General features: G+C 37.1%; 3 protein-coding genes across 3 annotated transcripts; 2 read left to right on the forward strand and 1 right to left on the reverse strand.

Moving 5' to 3' along the window:
• The first annotated feature begins 276 nt into the window (after nt 1-276).
• On the forward strand, nt 277-18665 carry LOC115234897 (prolyl 4-hydroxylase subunit alpha-2-like). The gene is made up of 9 exons (XM_029806280.1): nt 277-469; nt 15460-15782; nt 16467-16634; nt 16761-16933; nt 17255-17521; nt 17643-17867; nt 17966-18031; nt 18111-18276; nt 18535-18665. The coding sequence occupies exons 1-9, from the start codon at nt 285-287 to the stop codon at nt 18627-18629; spliced, it is 1668 nt and encodes a 555-aa protein (XP_029662140.1). The 5' UTR covers nt 277-284; the 3' UTR covers nt 18630-18665.
• Nucleotides 5485-10618, reverse strand: LOC115234896 (probable helicase with zinc finger domain). The gene is made up of 6 exons (XM_029806279.1): nt 10189-10618; nt 8784-9445; nt 7780-8481; nt 7173-7688; nt 6585-6862; nt 5485-6495 (listed from the first exon to the last, which is right to left on the reverse strand). Exons 1-6 carry the CDS (start codon nt 10418-10420, stop codon nt 6141-6143), a joined length of 2745 nt encoding a protein of 914 aa, XP_029662139.1. The 5' UTR covers nt 10421-10618; the 3' UTR covers nt 5485-6140.
• A 450-nt stretch (nt 18666-19115) lies between the features above and the next one.
• On the forward strand, nt 19116-19673 carry LOC115234899 (prolyl 4-hydroxylase subunit alpha-1-like). Its single transcript, XM_029806285.1, has 2 exons — nt 19116-19284; nt 19543-19673. The coding sequence occupies exons 1-2, from the start codon at nt 19119-19121 to the stop codon at nt 19635-19637; spliced, it is 261 nt and encodes an 86-aa protein (XP_029662145.1). The 5' UTR covers nt 19116-19118; the 3' UTR covers nt 19638-19673.
• Nucleotides 19674-19919: the final 246 nt, after the last annotated feature.

Below are 19919 nucleotides of genomic sequence, written 5' to 3' on the forward strand. Positions count from 1 at the left end.
TATATATTAAAAAATTTATTTCTCCCAAAGTCGGACGCTGAGTTAATCATCAATTTGTCATATATTAGTCCAATGTCAGTTTTAGCAACAAAATATTGAACCTTTCATGTTTATCATCGTAAAATCTGTCACATAGAATTTATGATTTATATCCATTTATAATTGACGTGACGTAATTCTACGAGCAAAGTTTATAAATGGATATATAGCGCGAATATATTATTTATAGATGTACGAGTAATGTTTATAAATGAGTTCCATTCTGATTACAGTATCGATCGGAGATGAAGAGGACGACTTGGTTGATCGTCGTAACGATCTTGCTGTCAGTGACGGCACGCAATGCCCTCGCAGAACTTTATACCGCTTTAGCGGATATGGAGGAGCTGCTCGAAACGGAAGCTGTGCTGATTGACACTTTAAACGGATACATCACGGCGCAGGAGCAACGATTGGCGACTCTGAGAAGGTAAGAGCATCGACGTAATTTACTGTCATGACGCAATTAAGTCAATATGCGCACGTTTCGGTTCAATTATCCTTACCCTTGGACGTTGATGAGATTTTTCGCGAGAACGATTCTTATTCTCTCCGCTAATTAAAATATCGCAATAATATATCATATAGCAAAAGTCAAATCCTTCGGCAACAAGACACTTTATCGATTTCAGAATTTATTTAACGTCACTACATACATGCACATAAAATATATATATTTTCAGAGATTTTCTAAGTTTTCAATATATTTCCATGACTTACGTAACTCGCACTAAAAGTCATCCACTTCTCCCGTTTTTACCGCGGGTAGATTGCAGCTCTTTGTAGCGCCTATATTTTGCTACATATATATACTGTTCCTATTGTGTGTACGTTCGCCAATTCTTTCTTTTTTCTCTTTTTTTAATATTTCGTCAAGCGTGTATGCTCGTTCGGTGTACCGATATTTGATCAGCCGCATGTAACGCGAATCATTCTGCAGAAATAATTTTCACTCGTGTTGTCAAATCCTGTTAAACCTCTCTCTCTCTCTCTCTCTCTCTCTCTCTCTTTATTGATGCGTAACTGCGAATAATCGAGTTTGGAGCTTTCATGATTACTCTGAATATCACCATTTGACTTTATTGTATTATGACATATCGTAAAAAAATTGTTATCGATTTACGCGATATCAACGTTAATTAAATGTTGGTCGAGAGAAGAAATTATATAAACGTGATATAAAAATTAAACTAAAATGTGACAACGATATCGAAAGGTGGATTATATCGAGGCACTTATCGACGTAACGATTTCCACGGTCCATTTCCCTCAGAAGCGCCGTTAAAACGAAAGATGATTAAAGAAGTAGATCTTACGGAAAGTCTCGCGAGAATGGCTTCTTTTTTCCTCGGTCCTTTTCTTTATCTTCCCACGAGTATGATTGGACATACCGCTTGATTCGATACTAATGCTTCAAGTGAATCTTTGTGTATAAAAAAAGAAATGGAGCGAAAAAAAAATAAGAAGAGAGAGCGAATACATTAAGATGTCAGATCTCGATCCTACTAAAACCGGTAACATTTGTGTTAAAGAGATAATCGTAATATCGAATCTTATAACGAGTTCATTCACAAAATATAATTCTATGCCTGATTATATGAAATAAAAGAATGAAAGTTTAAAATTATTTTTTTTTTTTTACATATAGTTGCAATCAGGAATACAAGCTTTATAATTTATCGAATAGCAATATAAATTGAATAAATTGATAATTAAAGATTAATAATGAGATAATATTGCTTTAATAAAAGAGAGATTTATAATTTCATATAAAATTTTTTTTAATTAAAGAAACAGCCAAATATATACCAGAGATTTACATTATTTTGTATAAGACTTGAGGTTAATTTGATTGTGAATTTATCCATATTCTCACTTTGTTTTTTCTTTCACAAATATAACTTTTCGAACTTACACATCCTTCTCAGCAACAGAACTCATTTCGCAATGTTGCAGTTAATCCGTAGAAGATAGTTTAAGCATTTCCCTGTCCGGTACAACGGTAGCGGCGGATCAAGTAATACGCGCGGGACAGCGTTGGAAAAGTTTCCAACAACATTTACGTAGGACGATTCTGCACAAAATTTAACACACCGTTGACGACTATGTGCGGATGGTCGCTCTCGAGAAAATCCTGTCACGGACACTCGACAGAGTGAGGAGCATGTCGAGCTTGTCGTGTCGCGCACGAGAATGGGATTTTACTCTCTCTCTCTCTCTCTCTCCATTTCTATGGCCATTCAAAACTCACCGATTGCAATCAGATCACACGTGGCGTTCGTTCCACGCACGCATCAAGATCCTTGCGTAAACGCGGCTGCATAAAATTCGCTTCTTGTCCACATATTTCATTCATTAATTCTGAATTAATGGAAAACTCGCAGCCAAAATTATCTTGATTATAAATTGTTGGAGATAATCGTATCAATCTCTAATCATTCTTCATTATATTTTGTTTCGTTTAAAAAGTGTAAAGTAACACATTTTTAAATATATAAAGTAAAATTGTTAGACACCTTATTCATTCCAATATAATACATGACATAACGATAATAAGTTTCCACGTGTAGTGTTTTATCTCACAAATTGGCTTATTATTTATCGAATTATTATTTATACAAATAGAGTTTGCAACCTACTTGAATTTTCCAGACTGGCCATGAATCAATCACGATGGCCATCTATCATTGGTTGAAGTATCAAATACATAGCAAAAATCATTCGCGAAGAATATACATGTATATCAATCGATTGAACGGTTTTCCTTATACCTGCCGGCACCTGCTCCTTCTCTTTTTCTCTCTCCCTTTCTATCGCATACCGTTTCTCGTTTTACATGGATATTCAAAGTTCGGCAATTGCAATTCAGTCACGTGATGGCCATTTCATACCAGTGAAATTCGCGAAAGCACACACACAAGTATACATATATACATGTATACACAAACGTGCGAAAGTGAACCTATAATGGACATACGTATGCAAACTGATGTAGATAACGCGTATATATGTACGTATCCCGTTTACGTTTTACATATTGTCATGCACGAAGAACGCATGTGTACGTGATATTGCACATATTGTTTGTTTACTTGTGCGAATTCATAAGAAAAATATTCAAATATTTTGCATACAATTCGCGAACAACGAATGCATTCGGTTAAATAAACGTGGGTATAATTTTATCAAACAGACAGAAGTACGCGTACAATTTACATTTAGTAAAGATTTATCATTTTGTTAAGTTAATAAAACGAGAACAAATCGCGGAAAACAATTGTAAATTAATGATCGTGCTTTCGCGCAAAAGTCTATACGCTGTGCATCGTCGTCAAAAGTATGCTTCCCCCTTCTCTCATCTCTTGGAGAAAACTACACGAATTTCCTCATATTCATAGAATCATAAATGACTCTTCTTATTTCATTCACGAAACGGGCATTATGTATCCCGATTAAGAACAGCGTTTTCAAATTATTAAATATCGCTATCACAAATTAGTGGTTTTAAATGCATCGCATTAAAATGTAAAAATTCCCTCTCGATATCGAGGATTCATTTTTGATGAAAAAGAAAGCAAAATTTATTTAACTTTCGATAATAAAAAAATCTTCAATATTAATATGTTTTTCTCTTATTTTATGATTTAAGAAAATGCAAACGTGTATCTGCGCGAATGTACACAATATGGAAATATTTTAACAAAGGAAAGAGAAAAGTTAACGATCATCTAAGTAAATCTGAATTTTAAACTGGGGATTTATAAGGGGGACAAACGAGCCGAGTTGAAACGCGACTATCGGAAGCGCCATTACTGGCATTAATAATCGCGATTACCGTAGTGGTGGTGGGTGTTCAGCACTCCCTCGAGAGGGAGAGTGGCGTCGGTGTAATTGGCTCCGATAAGATAACAAAGTTCTATTACGAGCGTCCGCGACCTGTAACTGTTTGCTTCTAATTAACTGTCTGCGCGACGATCGATTTGTTTTTATTATCGTCAATTCGTGTAGACGAACGTAGGAGCGAGTCCTCCTCGGGTATCCTCATTTAACCGATACTCGTTACCTTTAATTAATTGTCATATCGGCGTTGCAATCGTCGATTTTTATCACCAAAGGCACTGCGATATGCTATAGATATCTATAGATGTGTTTGCGGACGTGAATATAAAATAGAGAGGCATTCGCGCTGTGCTTTTATACGTGGCGGCTATTTTTCGCGATAAAAGAGATGAACGTTTTTACGTTAACGAATTTTGCAAACGACGAGAATTTAAAAATTGGACACATTCGCTATATAGATTTTCCATATTTTTTTGAAGCTTTGAATTACAAGTGGGTATTTTTGTCACGAAATGTAGTCAAAAACGTTACAATAGTTTTCGAAAAAAATGATTGATATCGATCGCATCGAAATTATTTTCTTTTGACATATTCGCTTTGACCGAGATCAAAAAATAAAAAGATAGCGTGTATACTCACGCGTGTACGCTGTGTCCATCTATATTTAATTTTCCGGTAATTAGAGGAAACACGATTGGAATTATCGATGGAATTCCAATAATATTTCTCCTTTTCGCAGTATTCGCGAAATCGATCGTGCGGTATGCGCCGTGCGAAATTCGATCTCCGAACAGCTGCGATATTTTCCACGATAATATGAATATTTAGCATGCTCAAGATTTTTTCAATAAAACTTGTTTTATTTCGGGTAAACCCCGATAATGAATTATATATTCAACAATCAAACGCGAAATTTATTTTATCGAACAAACATTTCACATGCGTGTGTATTATAAAACTGTCAGTTGCGTGATTATATTGTGTGTATACAATATATAGCATCGAAACATTTTCTTTACAATTTTTGTTATGCACAAAATTTTAAAATATATCTACTTGAATAACTAAAAGAAGTATGTTGTTAAACTTTTTCTATTAAAAATGAGATGGTGTTCTTTCAGAAAACTGTTCAATTATTATCGATATACGGATATTCTGTGAGATAATATCGCTAACAGCAGCAGAGATTCGATCGGGAGAGACAAGTCGCTTGCATCGAATTACGTATGGAGTGCTCGTGGATGTAATGGCATCCACAAAGATGCACAGTATATGTACTTGCATGTACACGCGATCTACGTGCTTTGCCTTTAGGTACCAGACAATACCTAGGGCGCGTATCTCAATGACCTGTACCTGTCGCCGTTGCATATACTATCTCTGTGCATATAATGTCGGCATTAGTAATACGAAAATTATAATACGTGGGATATTTTAGATATTATCATTAACATAATAATAGTTGAACATGTATCTTCGCGTAGCTTGTATAAATCGGAAACATTGAATCGTGAAAGATCGAAAGGGAAAAATAATTTGAGTTTTTCTTTTATGAAATTATACTTTTATTCCTCTTTTCCTAAATAAAAATAAAATTGTGTAAAATATATATCTTTTTTATTAAGAAAAACATCGTCTTACATAATTGTTGGATCATCATGATGTGCATGATGTTGGATCTCAAGAAAGTCTCTCTCGCTGCTAAATACATTATATAGAACTCTCTTTCACTTTGTACATATCTCGCTGTGTATATAAAAAATTATGCTCATACTGGTTTAAATATGGAGAGGAAGAAAGAAAAATGTTTGAAGATATACAAACACATTGTCAAGCGCGCACACACATTCCAAGTATAAATCACATATATTTTCTTGAAAATTCATTGAAAGTAGTTGACATTTCATTTGTACAGTAAAAAGAAAGGGGATTTGTACTTTTACGTTTCGATGATTACCTATTCTTGATATATAACTTAATACATATGTGAATAAACAGAATTTATGTACTTTACGCTTGCAAAGATTCTCACTCACGCCATCAGACAAATGAAAAATTGAGAAATTACAAGAATTACACACAACTTGGTATAGTTCCTCGTTTTGCGGCGACCGATACGATCGAAGGTAATCATATGTGACGATGGAAATAGCGAAATGTAAATGTTCCAGTTTCGATCCACGAAATATATAATGGCTTCGTTGAAACGACCATCTCGAAGCAATCAATGAAGTTACTTCTTGAATTTCGCGATTTTTTTATTACATTGGCGGATGAGGGGGATACATTATTGGATACCATAGCGGCATTTGAATATATTGAACAAAGCACAGGGGCGGCCTTCGGGGAACAAACTCTCTCGCGTGCGGATTCAGAGGTGATATTTGGAGTTTGGGTACCTTGTTCAGATGCGCCTGCAATTCCTTTCTGTCCATTCCGTATAGATCGGCCGCTTCCAAGTATTTCTTCCAAAGCTGTTTGCAGGAGCCAATGGTAAGCAAAGCGACTGGATCACCGACAACTGCCACGAGACATTTCGCTCTTGTGAGAGCGGTGTTTAACAAGCGTGAGTCCGTCAGGAAACCATAATCCTTGACTTTCGTCTCAGCGGAGAATCTGTAACAATGGAAAATTCTTGTCGATATGGGGTTCCAACGTGTTATCTAAAATTCTCTAGCGTCTGTGGTCTATTGTAACATCGATACCTATCAGATGTTGTTGTCCGGACTGTATTAATAAAAACCGCGGTGAATTGTTTGCCTTGAACATTCAATACTCTCTCGACGGACACGTCGAAAAGCTGACGCTTGCGCAACTCGATTCGCACCCGTTGCACTTGCTCATGATAATACGATAAAACCCCAATGGACCCTTCTTTGTACGGGCCCCATTCTTGCGTCGGCCACGTGTTTTTCAATTCCAGGACACGATTTGCTAGCTCGTCCGCTTCCATAACATTCTGGTATCCCGTAGAATATTCTGTCTATCAATCATAAATCGACATGTCAAATCGAGTTTCTTTATTTTATAATATAAGTGAAAAGTTTGGTGCAAAAGAAGCCAAGTCTTTCATATATATAGGAGGAACAAAAATCTGATTTTAAAAAATCTATCGTGGAATATTTTTTATTGCAGCAGCATGATCTATACATAGACAATGAGCTGCAACTACATAATAATTTGATAATAAATCAAAATCGTATCAAAGATATGTGCGCGTGTTTATTTCTTTTTATAGATAGATTGCACCGCAAACTCTTGGTTCGCTCGGCGCTTCTAAATAATCTATATACCTGCTCCTCCTGACCACGAACAGCGTAGAATGTCAATGGTTTCATGGTTGGATGTTTCAGTAGCTCCGTATTGGCGGGTTTAACCATTCCTTCGTAGAACATTTCGGACGTGTATTTGATTATGTCCGCGTGCGCGCGATAGTTCTGGCACAGATGTATCCGACATGGATGTTCCGGCGGATAAAACTCGTACATCCTCTCTAGGAGACTAACGCCCAACCCTCGTTCGGTCGCCAGTACGCTGTAAATCTCCGGTGCGAGTTGCATCTGATCACCTGCCAGGATCAAACGAGTATTTTGGTTCGCCAAGGTCAGAGCTATCAGCGCTTCACACTCGATAGCTTGGGCTGCTTCGTCAATAACTATATGAGTCAGAGACAAATTCATGCTAATCAAGCAGCTGGAGGTTGCAAGAGTAGTCACTATTAGACCGCAATCTTCAAGATCCTTCTCGACTGGCTCGCGAAAACGACCGTGTTCGTCCATCAAGCAATATTGCCGCACAACTGGATGTACCTAAATCGCAAATTATAACCAAACTACCATTGAGAAATAAAATTCTCCCTTTATTGATCAAGGGATTAAAGGCAACGCGTTGTTCACCTACCGTATTCAAGGCTCGCAGTTTGTAATAAATCCTAATAGGTTTAAGTTTGGGATGTTTATCCGCTTTATACCAGATGTCGAAGAATTCCTTGATGTAAAGATCCGCGGCACTGTTGCTATGCGTACATAAAAGTATCCGGTTGTCCGAGTTTTTAACGAGCATACGTAGCACGTGCGCTATGGTAAAGGTTTTTCCAGTGCCGAAGGGCCCCAGTAAGAGGACCGGCGGCGAAGAAGTTTTAGTCTTAGACAATGCTATCGCGGCGACCGCTTGCTTCTGTTCTTGATTGAATAGCTTATCCAGAAATAAACCGGAAAGGATACGAAGATTGCCAGCATCGACTTGCAGGAAACTGTGTATAATTTGGTTGTCGGTCTCGCGGTGTTTGTCCTTGAGGAACACCAAGTCCATATATTCGAGACTATCCACCGCCAAATGCCACTCGCAAAAGTTGAGGCGGCTCAACACGAACCGCATTTCCACTTGGAGTTCGGATCGCGCTTTCAAGTTCCACAAGGTCACGCATTCTTTGCTCAGTCTGACAAATATAGATTGCGAGCACTTGTCTTCTACGTGAGCTTCGAAAATCATATCCGAATTATCGCGATTCTTGTCCCACAGCTTGATTAAAACGCTATTACAGTTACGCTGTAGGAGTCTGCCGCTCTGCGTATCCTCCAAGATGTCCCGAGTGATTGGGAGCTGCGGTGGCAACAAATTTCACGCGTTGGCTATAATTGGAGGAGAGAAAAACGGCGGATTCTTATTCGATCTTACAAGGGAGGAAGTGAATATATGCATAATAAAAAGGGAGCGAAAACTCTATAGCCAAATTATTCGGGAAGTGAAAATTATGCGAGACATACGGAAAATTAATGTATAAAAACATGCGTTTGCAAAAAGATCAACAACAAACTTTGAGCGCGCACGGTATGATGTACGAGCGGGAGAATTGAAAAATGACCAAAAAGAAAGTTTTCTAAAAGCCAGAAAAAAAATCGCACCTGAGCGAAGAGCTCACCCGGCGGCGTATATTTGGCGATGGTAGAGCCGTCGTTGTTGAATAATATGTATTCTGACATGAGACGTAACCACGAGACTTGATTGTATCTCGAGAGCTGTTCGTGTCTGGCGATCTCCTCGACGGTGATCATCTCGTGCATACGACCTCGATAATTTTGCGGCGTCAGCCAGTTGTCCGACAGCATATCTTGAGTGAGGAGGAAGTTTTGCATGTCGGGATACGGATATATCCTCGACAATTTGATCTCTCGCAAATTGGCGTGCGGCATAAAAGGCGAATAAAATTCGTACGGATTGGTCCATCTCGGTGGAATCTGCGACAGTTGATAATTTGTGGCCGTTTGTATCCGTGCATAATCTTCAAACGGTAAATAATCCGCGCAGATCCTCTGAAGAATCACTGGGCAACATTTGAAGCCGAAGATGACGTTCTGCCGATACGTGCCATGTTTGCTGGCGGTGAACGCGATTGTTATCGAATAGTGTCTCTTGTTGCAAAGATCCACGTCACTGGCGTGAGGATTGTGCCACTCCTGGCCGTTTGTCACGCCTATTTCGCTGTCGTTCGCTTCCACCGACTTCAGGACAAAGTTAGCGCGATAATCGTCCGATATCAAGGCCACGTTCCGTAACTGCTTGTCACCTTCGGGATCGAGAAACAGTATAGGCCCGTTTTAATAATAATCTCATTAAAAATATCATTTTTTTGCTACTTGATGCTGCTTTACTTGATTTTCATCTATGTATTATAGAATAATCAAATTTTCAGTCTCGATTTTCTCTCTCGATGATGAACGAGAAAAGAAATACTTAAAAAAAAAAAAAAAAAAAAAAAAAAAAAAAAAAAAAAAAAAAAAAAAAAAAAAAAAAAAAAAAAAAAAAAAAAAAAAAAAAAAAAAAAAAAAAAAAAAAAAAAAAAAAAAAAAAAAAAAAAAAAAAAAAAAAAAAAAAAAAAAAAAAAAAAAAAAAAAAAAAAAAAAAAAAAAAAAAAAAAAAAAAAAAAAAAAAAAAAAAAAAAAAGACTATAATCAACGTATTTTTAAAAAGAGACAGTGTTGTAGAAATTATCCGATTATTAGTATATCTCGTGTAAAATTTCGATACTTGCGTAAAAATATAGAAAAAATTAATTTTCAGAGAAGAAACACACTAAAGACATCTTCATATTCCTCGAATTTATAGTTAAAAGCAAAACAACACATATAATATACTATATGACAATCAAACATTATTCATCGACTCGATTAAAGTATGTTGACACAAACGGATGATTATCGAGAGACCGCCGCATTTGATTTACACGTGACACGTGACTTTGTCACACGCATTTTCTCACGAAATGACAATAAAGTGAAATAACGATAGTAAACGGAGCCGCTCACTTACCTGCCGCGACGATCATAAAACGCCACTCATAAACGCCTCTTTTACCGACGATTCTACAATTAACACCACCATGCACACAAATATACACATCCGACTGACTTGACTCGCACGTAAGAATCGCGTCTGGTTCAGCACGTCGCACCCGCTCGGGAAAGTCTGTGAGATACGTCGCGATCGCGGCCTCCGCGGCTCCGTTGACTACATTCCGGTTGTACGTCGTCGTATCCGCCATGATGGGCGCTCGCGGTCGTTTCGCGAACGGAGTTTACGCTACGTTACGGAATCGAAATTGCCGTTACGTGGCATTACGTCTCGTTTCCTGGGCAACGTGCGATCGAAAGCGTTCTCGGCGAGTTTTCGTCACGCCAACGAAAACCGGCACGCCGATGTCGCCTCGGTCATCCCCGTCGCCTGTCCGTTTGGCGAAACGTTTCCGACTAACGGCGCTGGTGTTGGTGACGTCGCGCTACCGCGCCGCTAACGCGCATGCGCAACGACGCATGTGCCGCGTGCTGTAGACAGTGATATTATCGATTACCGTCCTTTCCTTTTATCGATCGGGGATAACGATGTATTTACGGATTCGAAGCAGAGTCGGTACGTCAGAGTTCAATGTTTAATTCTTTTGCGGTTTCACGTCCAACAGACTCGACAATAATATTTTCAAATTTATGCGTAGTAGTAAGATTATCGGTAACAGAAATACGAAAACACCAACATTATTTCAAGTTTTGTCATGTGCAGAGTTGCTTTTTTTTTTCATTATAAAAAATATAATATTTTTAAATATTTAAAGCGCGTATAAAAGAATAATTCGCGACGAATTTTCCACGAGGACATTAAAATTAAAGTTTATGAATAATTTTCTTGCGCATCGCAAAGTTGAAAGTCTTTTTTTTATTGTGATACGAAGTTGCATCTGTAGTTGCGCGAAGTAACTTTACATAACGATACATTTTCATGCAAATCCTTCGCGGTTCCGTAGAATGTAGAACCATCGGAATTGACTAAATGACGATCGCCATTATTCTCGCGAGAGTTTCGCCCGAGAGGAGTTCGAGTGCTGAAAAAGGATAGCTAAGGGATAAGAGCGCGATAGGTTGACAGTATCCATTGTCGCATTGCATCGCATCACATGGTAGAGGTTGAAAGCTTTCCAACTGACGACCACTTTGCGTCAATGATGGATTCAGCAAATGCGAAACCACGAGAGCGCGAACAATATATAACGGATAAGGAAAATTGTTCTTTAATTATTCGAGGTGTGTACAAAATGATTTAAGAGTGTCGTTGTTTATAGTTATAATATGAATAAATAGAATATAAACAAGTAGAATATATTTGAGATGCAAGTAATTCAGAACAATAAGTTCGTAATAGAAACGTATAAGAATTTAAATAAATATATGATATTTGCGCGAAAATCCATCGTAATGTTTTTTACGAATGTTTTTCTTTTAGCGACTCTTCATTTTTGCATCAAACGCAGACTCTAAAACATGCTGTGACTGTCTCGCGTATTGCATTGTTCCGTATGCATCGAGCTATTCCATTTGCGTGGGTGACGCGGATGGAGAAAAACATCCGAGAGTATCATGGAAACTGACCGGAGGCGGCGACGGCAGCAAATACCGCACAAAGCGCACGCCCCGTTGTTCATGAAAAATGAGAAAGAAGAGATTAAAGTACCTGCAGAGAGACGGGGAGAAGAGAGAGATATCCTTTCCGAGAGAGAAATACAACGATCCTTTTTGCGGGCGAATCTAACTGGAAAAGCGCGTACTTTAATAATAATTACGTTAAAATTTTTATGACGAACACATATATTTCGCCTCGGTTGTCTTCTATGTGAAATGTAAAGTGATATAAATCCGAGTCGGAAAGAGTAAATTCCAGAATAGAGTAAATCTTTAATCTTGCATTTAACATCCCTTTATCTTAAGACTTTCCTTATTTTCAATCCACTCGGAAAATGCCACAACGTTAAAAAAGGAAAAAAGAAAAAAAACTTTAACACAAGAGTTTTGCTAGATAAAGATCTGTTATGAAATTAAACACGAAAATTCGATGAAACTGATTTGTATGTATCGCATAGTGCTCGAAACGGAATGTTGTTGATGGACGAGACATGAACCGCATCGAAGGGAATTGAGGGACGTGAGCGCAAAAAATCATGAGAGAAAAATAAAAGCAGTCTGCGGACCGATCATCTTTTTCGAGAGATGCAGACCACGCCATGCGCGTATCGTTAATTAAAATCTGTCGTCAGCGATGCACGTTACGAAAACGCGCTGACACGATAGGCCGGGCAAGGCCAGAAGAGGAATGGGATGAAAAATCGCGTTAACGAGGAGGAGATGGTGCTTTCGTTATTGACTCGGTGTGCTGCGATACAAAGAACTATCGTTATTGAGACCGTACCTGTCTTTCACAGGAGATGCTGCGCACAGAGCTCCATTCCTCTTTTAATGAAGCTCTTTCCGTGTCGTATCGATATGTCGTTTAATCGCGCAAAACATTCTCTTTATAATAGACTAGTTTCAAATCGCATACGTTATGTGAGCGGAATATGTGCGATATATGCATTGATCATTCATCAATGGATTAATTCTATTGTGCGTAAAATGGTCCATACCTTTGACATGTAGAAAACAGTACATAAATTTATTTCCTTTTAATCTAGATCGCGTAAAGTTTTCTATATCTCAATGTAATTTAAGATTTCTTTCACTGTGCTTCACAGTTTACTAAAATATGGAAGACTTGCTAAAGTTTCTCCTTTATTGCGATTACATATTCATATCTGAAAAAATGTTCAATGATGATCAATATTTTAAAAAAGAATTACTACAACTTTTACAGGAAAATATACTTTTGATAATATATTTACCAGGATCATTCTGCACACATATTCATATATGCCATCGCTCACCGCGATCCAGTTGGACGACTATCTCAGGGATTAAGATCTATGAACAGTGACGCGGATATTGACAGTTCACGTTTATTCTGGCTCGATTGTAACGAGTACCGCTCGCAATTCGTAACAGCTGCAAATGTCAGATGTGAGGTACACGTCGCCGAGATGAGAGAGAAGTGTTCGAAGTCACGCACACCTGCCGCGTTTAATTCCCGTAATTTATATTGTGTCTCGTCATATACCCTGGTTAACGACCAACCTGTCAATCCATATAGTGAGTGATTTCTGTTTCATCAATTTACTTACAATTAGTTTCATCACAAAAATCTCGTATTTGAAAAGCAGAAAGAAGCACATTCAATATGTATATATTATTGGTCTCGATTATAATTAAATTCTCATAAACAGAAGAAACAAGTTCTATATAATAATTAATATTCTTCCAAATAAAAATTATGAAAACAAACTAGGATGTTATTTCATAAATTATGTGTCACTCATTGCTTATTTTACTTATTTAAAAAAAAAAAAAGTTAAAAATAAATATCTCGATTTATATCGCTTCGCTTCTCAAAAATTATTATCGAATATATTTTCAGTCATTATAAATTTCCTATGTGTATGTATTATTTAATATACTTTCAAGAAAAGAGATTCTTACATTAATTTTCCTGACTCGTTCGTAAAAAAGTTGACGTATGTCTCTTTTACAGTGACCGATGCACTTCTGCCGCGACTTCTTCAACGACGTTGGAAACGTCGTGTCGTTCAGATAGATCTCCTCGTCGTTTGTATTGAGAAAAAGTCTTTCGTCTCGACTATATACATTAAATGAGAGAAGGAATCGACGGGAAAGCGTCTGCTTCTCGGAGATTCGTAACTCGAGATAAGTCGTTGAAAGGACATCTCTCGCCGTTGTGTGACATTGAGGACAATGGTGTCGCCAGGTATCGGAAACGTCTCTGTCGTTCACCACAGTTGATATCACGATAGCGTAGCACGTTCCAATTGTAATTGGACAGCGATTTGCGATGAACGTGCCTCGTCTCTCTCCCTTTCTCAAAGATAAGAAATTACATCTTGTCTTTCCTGCGCATCAATTATTATACTAGGAAGCATAGAATGAAAAATTGTCTGTAGCGTATTTAGCATATATTTGTTTTGAACTTTATTTATTTATAATTATACGATCCCGCGAAATACCCGTAACATTAATTGAAAAACTAAGAGAATCACAGACGCGATAATTTTCTTTAACTGATTTAATTATGCGAGAGATAAATCTTAGCAGCGTTAACTTAATACAATTTTACAGAGAACTGTTTATCTAAAACGTGAATTAATTGTATTGTCTCTGTTATGCATTTTATTTTCGCCGTTAGATCGTATACAAGATGTATATATCTTTATCTGTGCATTTTTTAATCAATTTAAAACTTTACTTTTGCTTACATGAATGTCAAAAATAATTTTTAATTTATAGTTTTGTATGAACAAATTTGAAAAATTAAGATGGGAAAAGGGGAGAAATATAAAGCGCAAAAAATTTACTTTAGAAAAAATAACATGGATTATTCCCCTGCATAAAGTATTATATAAAAAGTCATACCAGATTAGCGAGTACAATGCGAGCGTATCTATGGAAGCCTGTTTGCGAATTCCACTCTATTTAGAGACTGATTCAGCTAAAATTTGCGTGTCGTGGCACTTTACATGTTGCATGTAGCTAACGTTACGCGAATTGTGCAAAGAGAGGTCTGCTGAATAATCTAGGAGGCTTCAACTACCTAATAAATTATTTCGCGCCATTAGATCCTGTGCAAGTTGTTCGATTGAATTTAGACTTAATCCCTTTGTATAGTTGTAAACGGCAGCGATATCGGATAATACCGGTGATTTTCGATTCCATCGCCTGTTTGATTGCCCACATTAATAAACTGAATAATTTAACAAATGTCTGGTCAATGTGAGTCCATTCTGTCGAATTAATAAATCGTATTAATTATAAGTGTCGTTAGGATTTTATTAAGAAGTTATTAAAATAAATTTTAATTTTTGAATTGTTAACAATTGTCTTTATTATTTCTAATATAATTAGAAGTATTTTTGAATTCCCGCTTTCATACATATGAGTTTAATTACATCTGTGATAAATTTATATGACACATAATTACATTTAATAATTTTGCCTCTTTCTTTCTTTCTCTATGTGCTCTTTTATGTGCTTTATTGTATTTTCATTCGCGATAATGAGCTATGTTCTACTTTGAATTTAGAGGAAACGAGAGAGGAGAGATAAAAAGATTGACCGCGCAACGTTTTTCAAACTAATTGCAAATATTTTCTTTTAGAAACGTAGAGGATTACGCGAGGGAGCACGAAGAGGCATCCAGGAATATCCAGCAATACCTATCGAATCCCATAAACGCTTATCTGCTGGTCAAACGGTTAACTACTGACTGGAAGAAGGTCGAGGAACTGATAACCGAAGACGTCGGCAAGTCCTTCGTAGCAAACATCACGAATTCCAGGAGTGATCTAAAATTCCCGACCGACGAAGACCTCAATGGTGCTGCAGTCGCTTTGATGAGGCTACAGGACACATATAAGCTCGAAACCGCGCAAGTTGCGCGAGGCGTTCTAAACGGGGTGCAATACAGCACCGGTCTGACCGGTATGTATAATATTTTTTTTCATAAATTAAATTATTATTAATTTATTTTCACAAAGACATCCTGGAATCTTTATAATGGCAAATGCTCTTTTAAATCAGAAACAAATGTATAATGATTTATATTAAAAAAATGATTAATTACTTATAGAGATGTGATTTTTCTAAAGGTCAGAAACTTTATTTTCTCTAACTATTTACGAACTATCGTAACAATCTCGTGAAGAATTGCAAATTCGATATAACGACAAATCTGATGCTAGAAAGAAGAGGGTGGTGGTTCACGCGACACAAAGAATCTCATTTAAAGTCTTATCATTCGCATAAGAATAAATTATGTAACGCACTGTTCTTAACGATATGAAAAAAGTATATAATAGGCCGAAGTTTTGCGATGCAAATTGGTAGGTAAAAAAGTAGCGATTTACGAAAGGAAATAGGAATTAATTAACGGACTAACTTTTCCAGCATCAGTATGCCGCGTGCTTTTTGTTGCAAATAGAAAGAAATCCAATAGAACGCACTTTGAACGTAATGCCTCGTAAACACTTTGTGTGTATAAAGCGTTTAATGAAATATAAGATTTATAAAAATATATATATGTTCTATATTTTTTATTTGAAACTATTTTTCCTTTTTATATTGCATTATATTTTCTTTTACATTCGATAATTCTATGTTTTTCAGCAAGCGATTGCTTCGAGCTGGGTCGACAATCTTATCACAATCGCGATTATTATCACACGGTGTTATGGATGCAGGAGGCTATGGATCGTCTGCAGGAGGAGCAAAACGCTACCACCACTTCCAAGCCCGACATCTTGGAATATCTGGCATTTTCGACGTACATGCAAGGTTCTGACAGTAAATTATGGATGCATGTCGATGTATTATATGGCGCGGAAAAATTTCTAAAGAGACATTCTACTCGTTTACCTTTCTAGTATCATATATGTTATTCCGTCTTTATCATCGTTCCAGGTAATGTCGCCCGCGCTTTGAGTATGACAAACGAGCTGTTGGAATTGGTCCCGACCCACGAGAGAGCATTGGGAAACCGCGCGTATTATCAAAAGGAGATTCAAAGCAAGGCCAGCCAGTCGAAGAAGAAACGAGGTGAGGATGGGCAAGATGACACAGCGATACCTGAACAGGTAAAGTTCAACAAGAGATATCAGGATCAAAAAGCCGCTTTATTAATAGGAATTAGATATTGAAAATCAACAATTTTTTAAAATAACTAGAATAAACAATTTTATTTGGGATTTACATTTTTTTAATCAATCACTGATTTTTTTTATTATAATCATATTGAATTTACTGTAACAAACTAGCTTATCACGATTAGTACGAAAGATATCCATTAAACAACGGAGAACTTCTCGTCGATCATTACTTTTGGAGATGCGAAAAGAGCTCTAAGAGGTAAATCCCATTTGCGCGAGCGTTCGTAAAGTTTGTTATCGGGCTTGCAGAACTTCACTGTCGCCGAGGAAAGGGTGAAAACGTGGGAGGAAATGACGGAGAGGGAGAGGTACGAAATGCTTTGTCGTGGCGAAGTATCTATTCCACTAGAAGTGGAGAAGAATCTCAAGTGCCGTTACGTTGACCGTGGAATTCCATTTCTGAAAATCGCGCCGTTCAAGGAGGAGGAAGCGTATCTAGATCCGAGGATAGTTGTTTATCACAACGTAATCTACGACGAAGAAATTGAGACGATCAAACGAATGGCTCAACCTAGGGTGAATAGCTTGATTACAAAGCATGCGAAAATTATCACTGTTGAAACGAGCATGTATTACTAGTGCGATGAAATTGTAAGAATTTTTTTCGAATAATACGGCGTAATTACGTCTGTTACAGTTTAAGCGCGCCACGGTACAAAATTACAAGACTGGTGCCTTAGAGATAGCGAATTATAGAATCAGCAAAAGCGCGTGGCTTCAAGAACACGAGCATAAGCACGTAGCAGCAGTAAGCAAACGCGTAGAACATATGACGAGTATGTCTATTGAGACTGCCGAGGAACTTCAAGTTGTCAATTATGGAATCGGCGGTCACTACGAGCCGCATTTCGATTTTGCCAGGGTAAGTTGATCTCGTCGAAAAATAATCGCGGCACTGTCTATCTCTGTGCGTAGTGTCGTGATAAATTAATAATTCGATTTTCAATTTTACATATACAGAAAGAAGAGACGAATGCGTTCAAGAGTCTTGGGACGGGCAATAGAATCGCAACGGTTTTATACTATGTAAGTCGTCTAATTCTGCGATTTATTTCGAGTTGACGAACACGAAATGATGCGTAACGTTATCTCATTATTTTAACAGATGAGCGATGTCGAGCAAGGAGGGGGTACCGTATTCACCGCCATCAATATATCGCTTTGGCCGAGGAAAGGTAGCGCAGCGTTTTGGTATAATCTTAAGCCTAACGGCGAGGGAGATTTCAAAACCAGACACGCGGCTTGTCCAGTACTTACGGGATCTAAATGGGGTATGTCGTTGAAATATCGTTTATTGTGTGCTTCTCGAATCGTGATTAATTATTTTGTTTTATTTTATATATTTATGTGAATTACATATATATTATTTTTTAAATTAAATTCTTTTATTATTTTTAAATTACATTATTACTCTAATATCGATATGTTTTTATAAATATTTAAATAGTTTATGAATAAATACATTATATTAAAAGAGCACAATTAAATGTATTGTTTATTATTTTCTAATTTATATTTATTACTTACAGTGGCAAACAAATGGCTGCATGAAAGAGGTCAAGAATTTCATAGACCTTGCACACTGGAAAATCAAGCGACGGATGAAGTGGACGTCAGGCACTGAAGAAAAGGACGTCCTTCGACTGTAACAGAAAATACGTAAAAAAGCGCGTGTACTAAGAAATACTTCCGAATTTCTGCTCTGAACAAAGAGACATTTTACTCTCGAAATGGTTACACTCCGTAAGAAAGCACGTGATACGAACCGTCATTTAAGAACAAACAAGACGTGCAAAAACTGTCAGCGCAATTTCACATAGGGTAAATGAAATCGCTGCTCACGTTTTTACGAAAACATCAATGGCACAATTTACGTAATTTAATGTTTATACATCGCAGACAATGATCTTTCTTGCTAGTTTATTGTGGAACGCGATTCCTCGCATTACGACAGCGATTAATGTTTCCTTAATCTTTGAAATATTTAGGTGAAAGAAAAAATTTGTGAAAAGCAACGGAGATTTTGTCCAAACAGAATTAATTGCAACCGTTTTGTTTCTTGTGCGCTTTTCCCTTTGAAGAAATGATGCGTAACGTTTCATTATTTTAACAGATGAGCGATGTCGAGCAAGGAGGGGGTACCGTATTCACCGCCATCAATATATCGCTTTGGCCGAGGAAAGGTAGCGCAGCGTTTTGGTATAATCTTAAGCCTAACGGCGAGGGAGATTTCAAAACCAGACACGCGGCTTGTCCAGTACTTACGGGATCTAAATGGGGTATGTCGTTGAAATATCGTTTATTGTGTGCTTCTCGAATCGTGATTAATTATTTTGTTTTATTTTATATATTTATGTGAATTACATATATATTATTTTTTAAATTAAATTCTTTTATTATTTTTAAATTACATTATTACTCTAATATCGATATGTTTTTATAAATATTTAAATAGTTTATGAATAAATACATTATATTAAAAGAGCACAATTAAATGTATTGTTTATTATTTTCTAATTTATATTTATTACTTACAGTGGCAAACAAATGGCTGCATGAAAGAGGTCAAGAATTTCATAGACCTTGCACACTGGAAAATCAAGCGACGGATGAAGTGGACGTCAGGCACTGAAGAAAAGGACGTCCTTCGACTGTAACAGAAAATACGTAAAAAAGCGCGTGTACTAAGAAATACTTCCGAACTTCTGCTCTGAACAAAGAGACATTTTACTCTCGAAATGGTTACACTCCGTAAGAAAGCACGTGATACGAACCGTCATTTAAGAACAAACAAGACGTGCAAAAACTGTCAGCGCAATTTCACATAGGGTAAATGAAATCGCTGCTCACGTTTTTACGAAAACATCAATGGCACAATTTACGTAATTTAATGTTTATACATCGCAGACAATGA

The sequence above is a fragment of the Formica exsecta genome, unplaced genomic scaffold, assembly GCF_003651465.1.
Source record: "Formica exsecta isolate Colony F162 unplaced genomic scaffold, ASM365146v1 scaffold21, whole genome shotgun sequence".
Lineage (NCBI taxonomy): Eukaryota > Metazoa > Arthropoda > Insecta > Hymenoptera > Formicidae > Formica > Formica exsecta.

Bases quoted from the DNA above. Each gene is read 5' to 3' on its own strand.
- LOC115234899 (XM_029806285.1), top strand. From the start codon at position 19,119: ATGAGCGATGTCGAGCAAGGAGGGGGTACCGTATTCACCGCCATCAAT. The intron at 19,285-19,542 runs GTATGTCGTTGA...TATTACTTACAG, and splicing joins ACTTACGGGATCTAAATGGG to TGGCAAACAAATGGCTGCAT.
- LOC115234896 (XM_029806279.1), bottom strand. From the start codon at position 10,420: ATGGCGGATACGACGACGTACAACCGGAATGTAGTCAACGGAGCCGCG. The intron at 9,446-10,188 runs GTAAGTGAGCGG...TCGATCCCGAAG, and splicing joins TTTTATGATCGTCGCGGCAG to GTGACAAGCAGTTACGGAAC. The intron at 6,863-7,172 runs GTATATAGATTA...TATGATTGATAG, and splicing joins TTCGTGGTCAGGAGGAGCAG to ACAGAATATTCTACGGGATA.
- LOC115234897 (XM_029806280.1), top strand. From the start codon at position 285: ATGAAGAGGACGACTTGGTTGATCGTCGTAACGATCTTGCTGTCAGTG. The intron at 15,783-16,466 runs GTATGTATAATA...TATGTTTTTCAG, and splicing joins ATACAGCACCGGTCTGACCG to CAAGCGATTGCTTCGAGCTG. The intron at 16,934-17,254 runs GTAAAGTTCAAC...TCGGGCTTGCAG, and splicing joins ACACAGCGATACCTGAACAG to AACTTCACTGTCGCCGAGGA.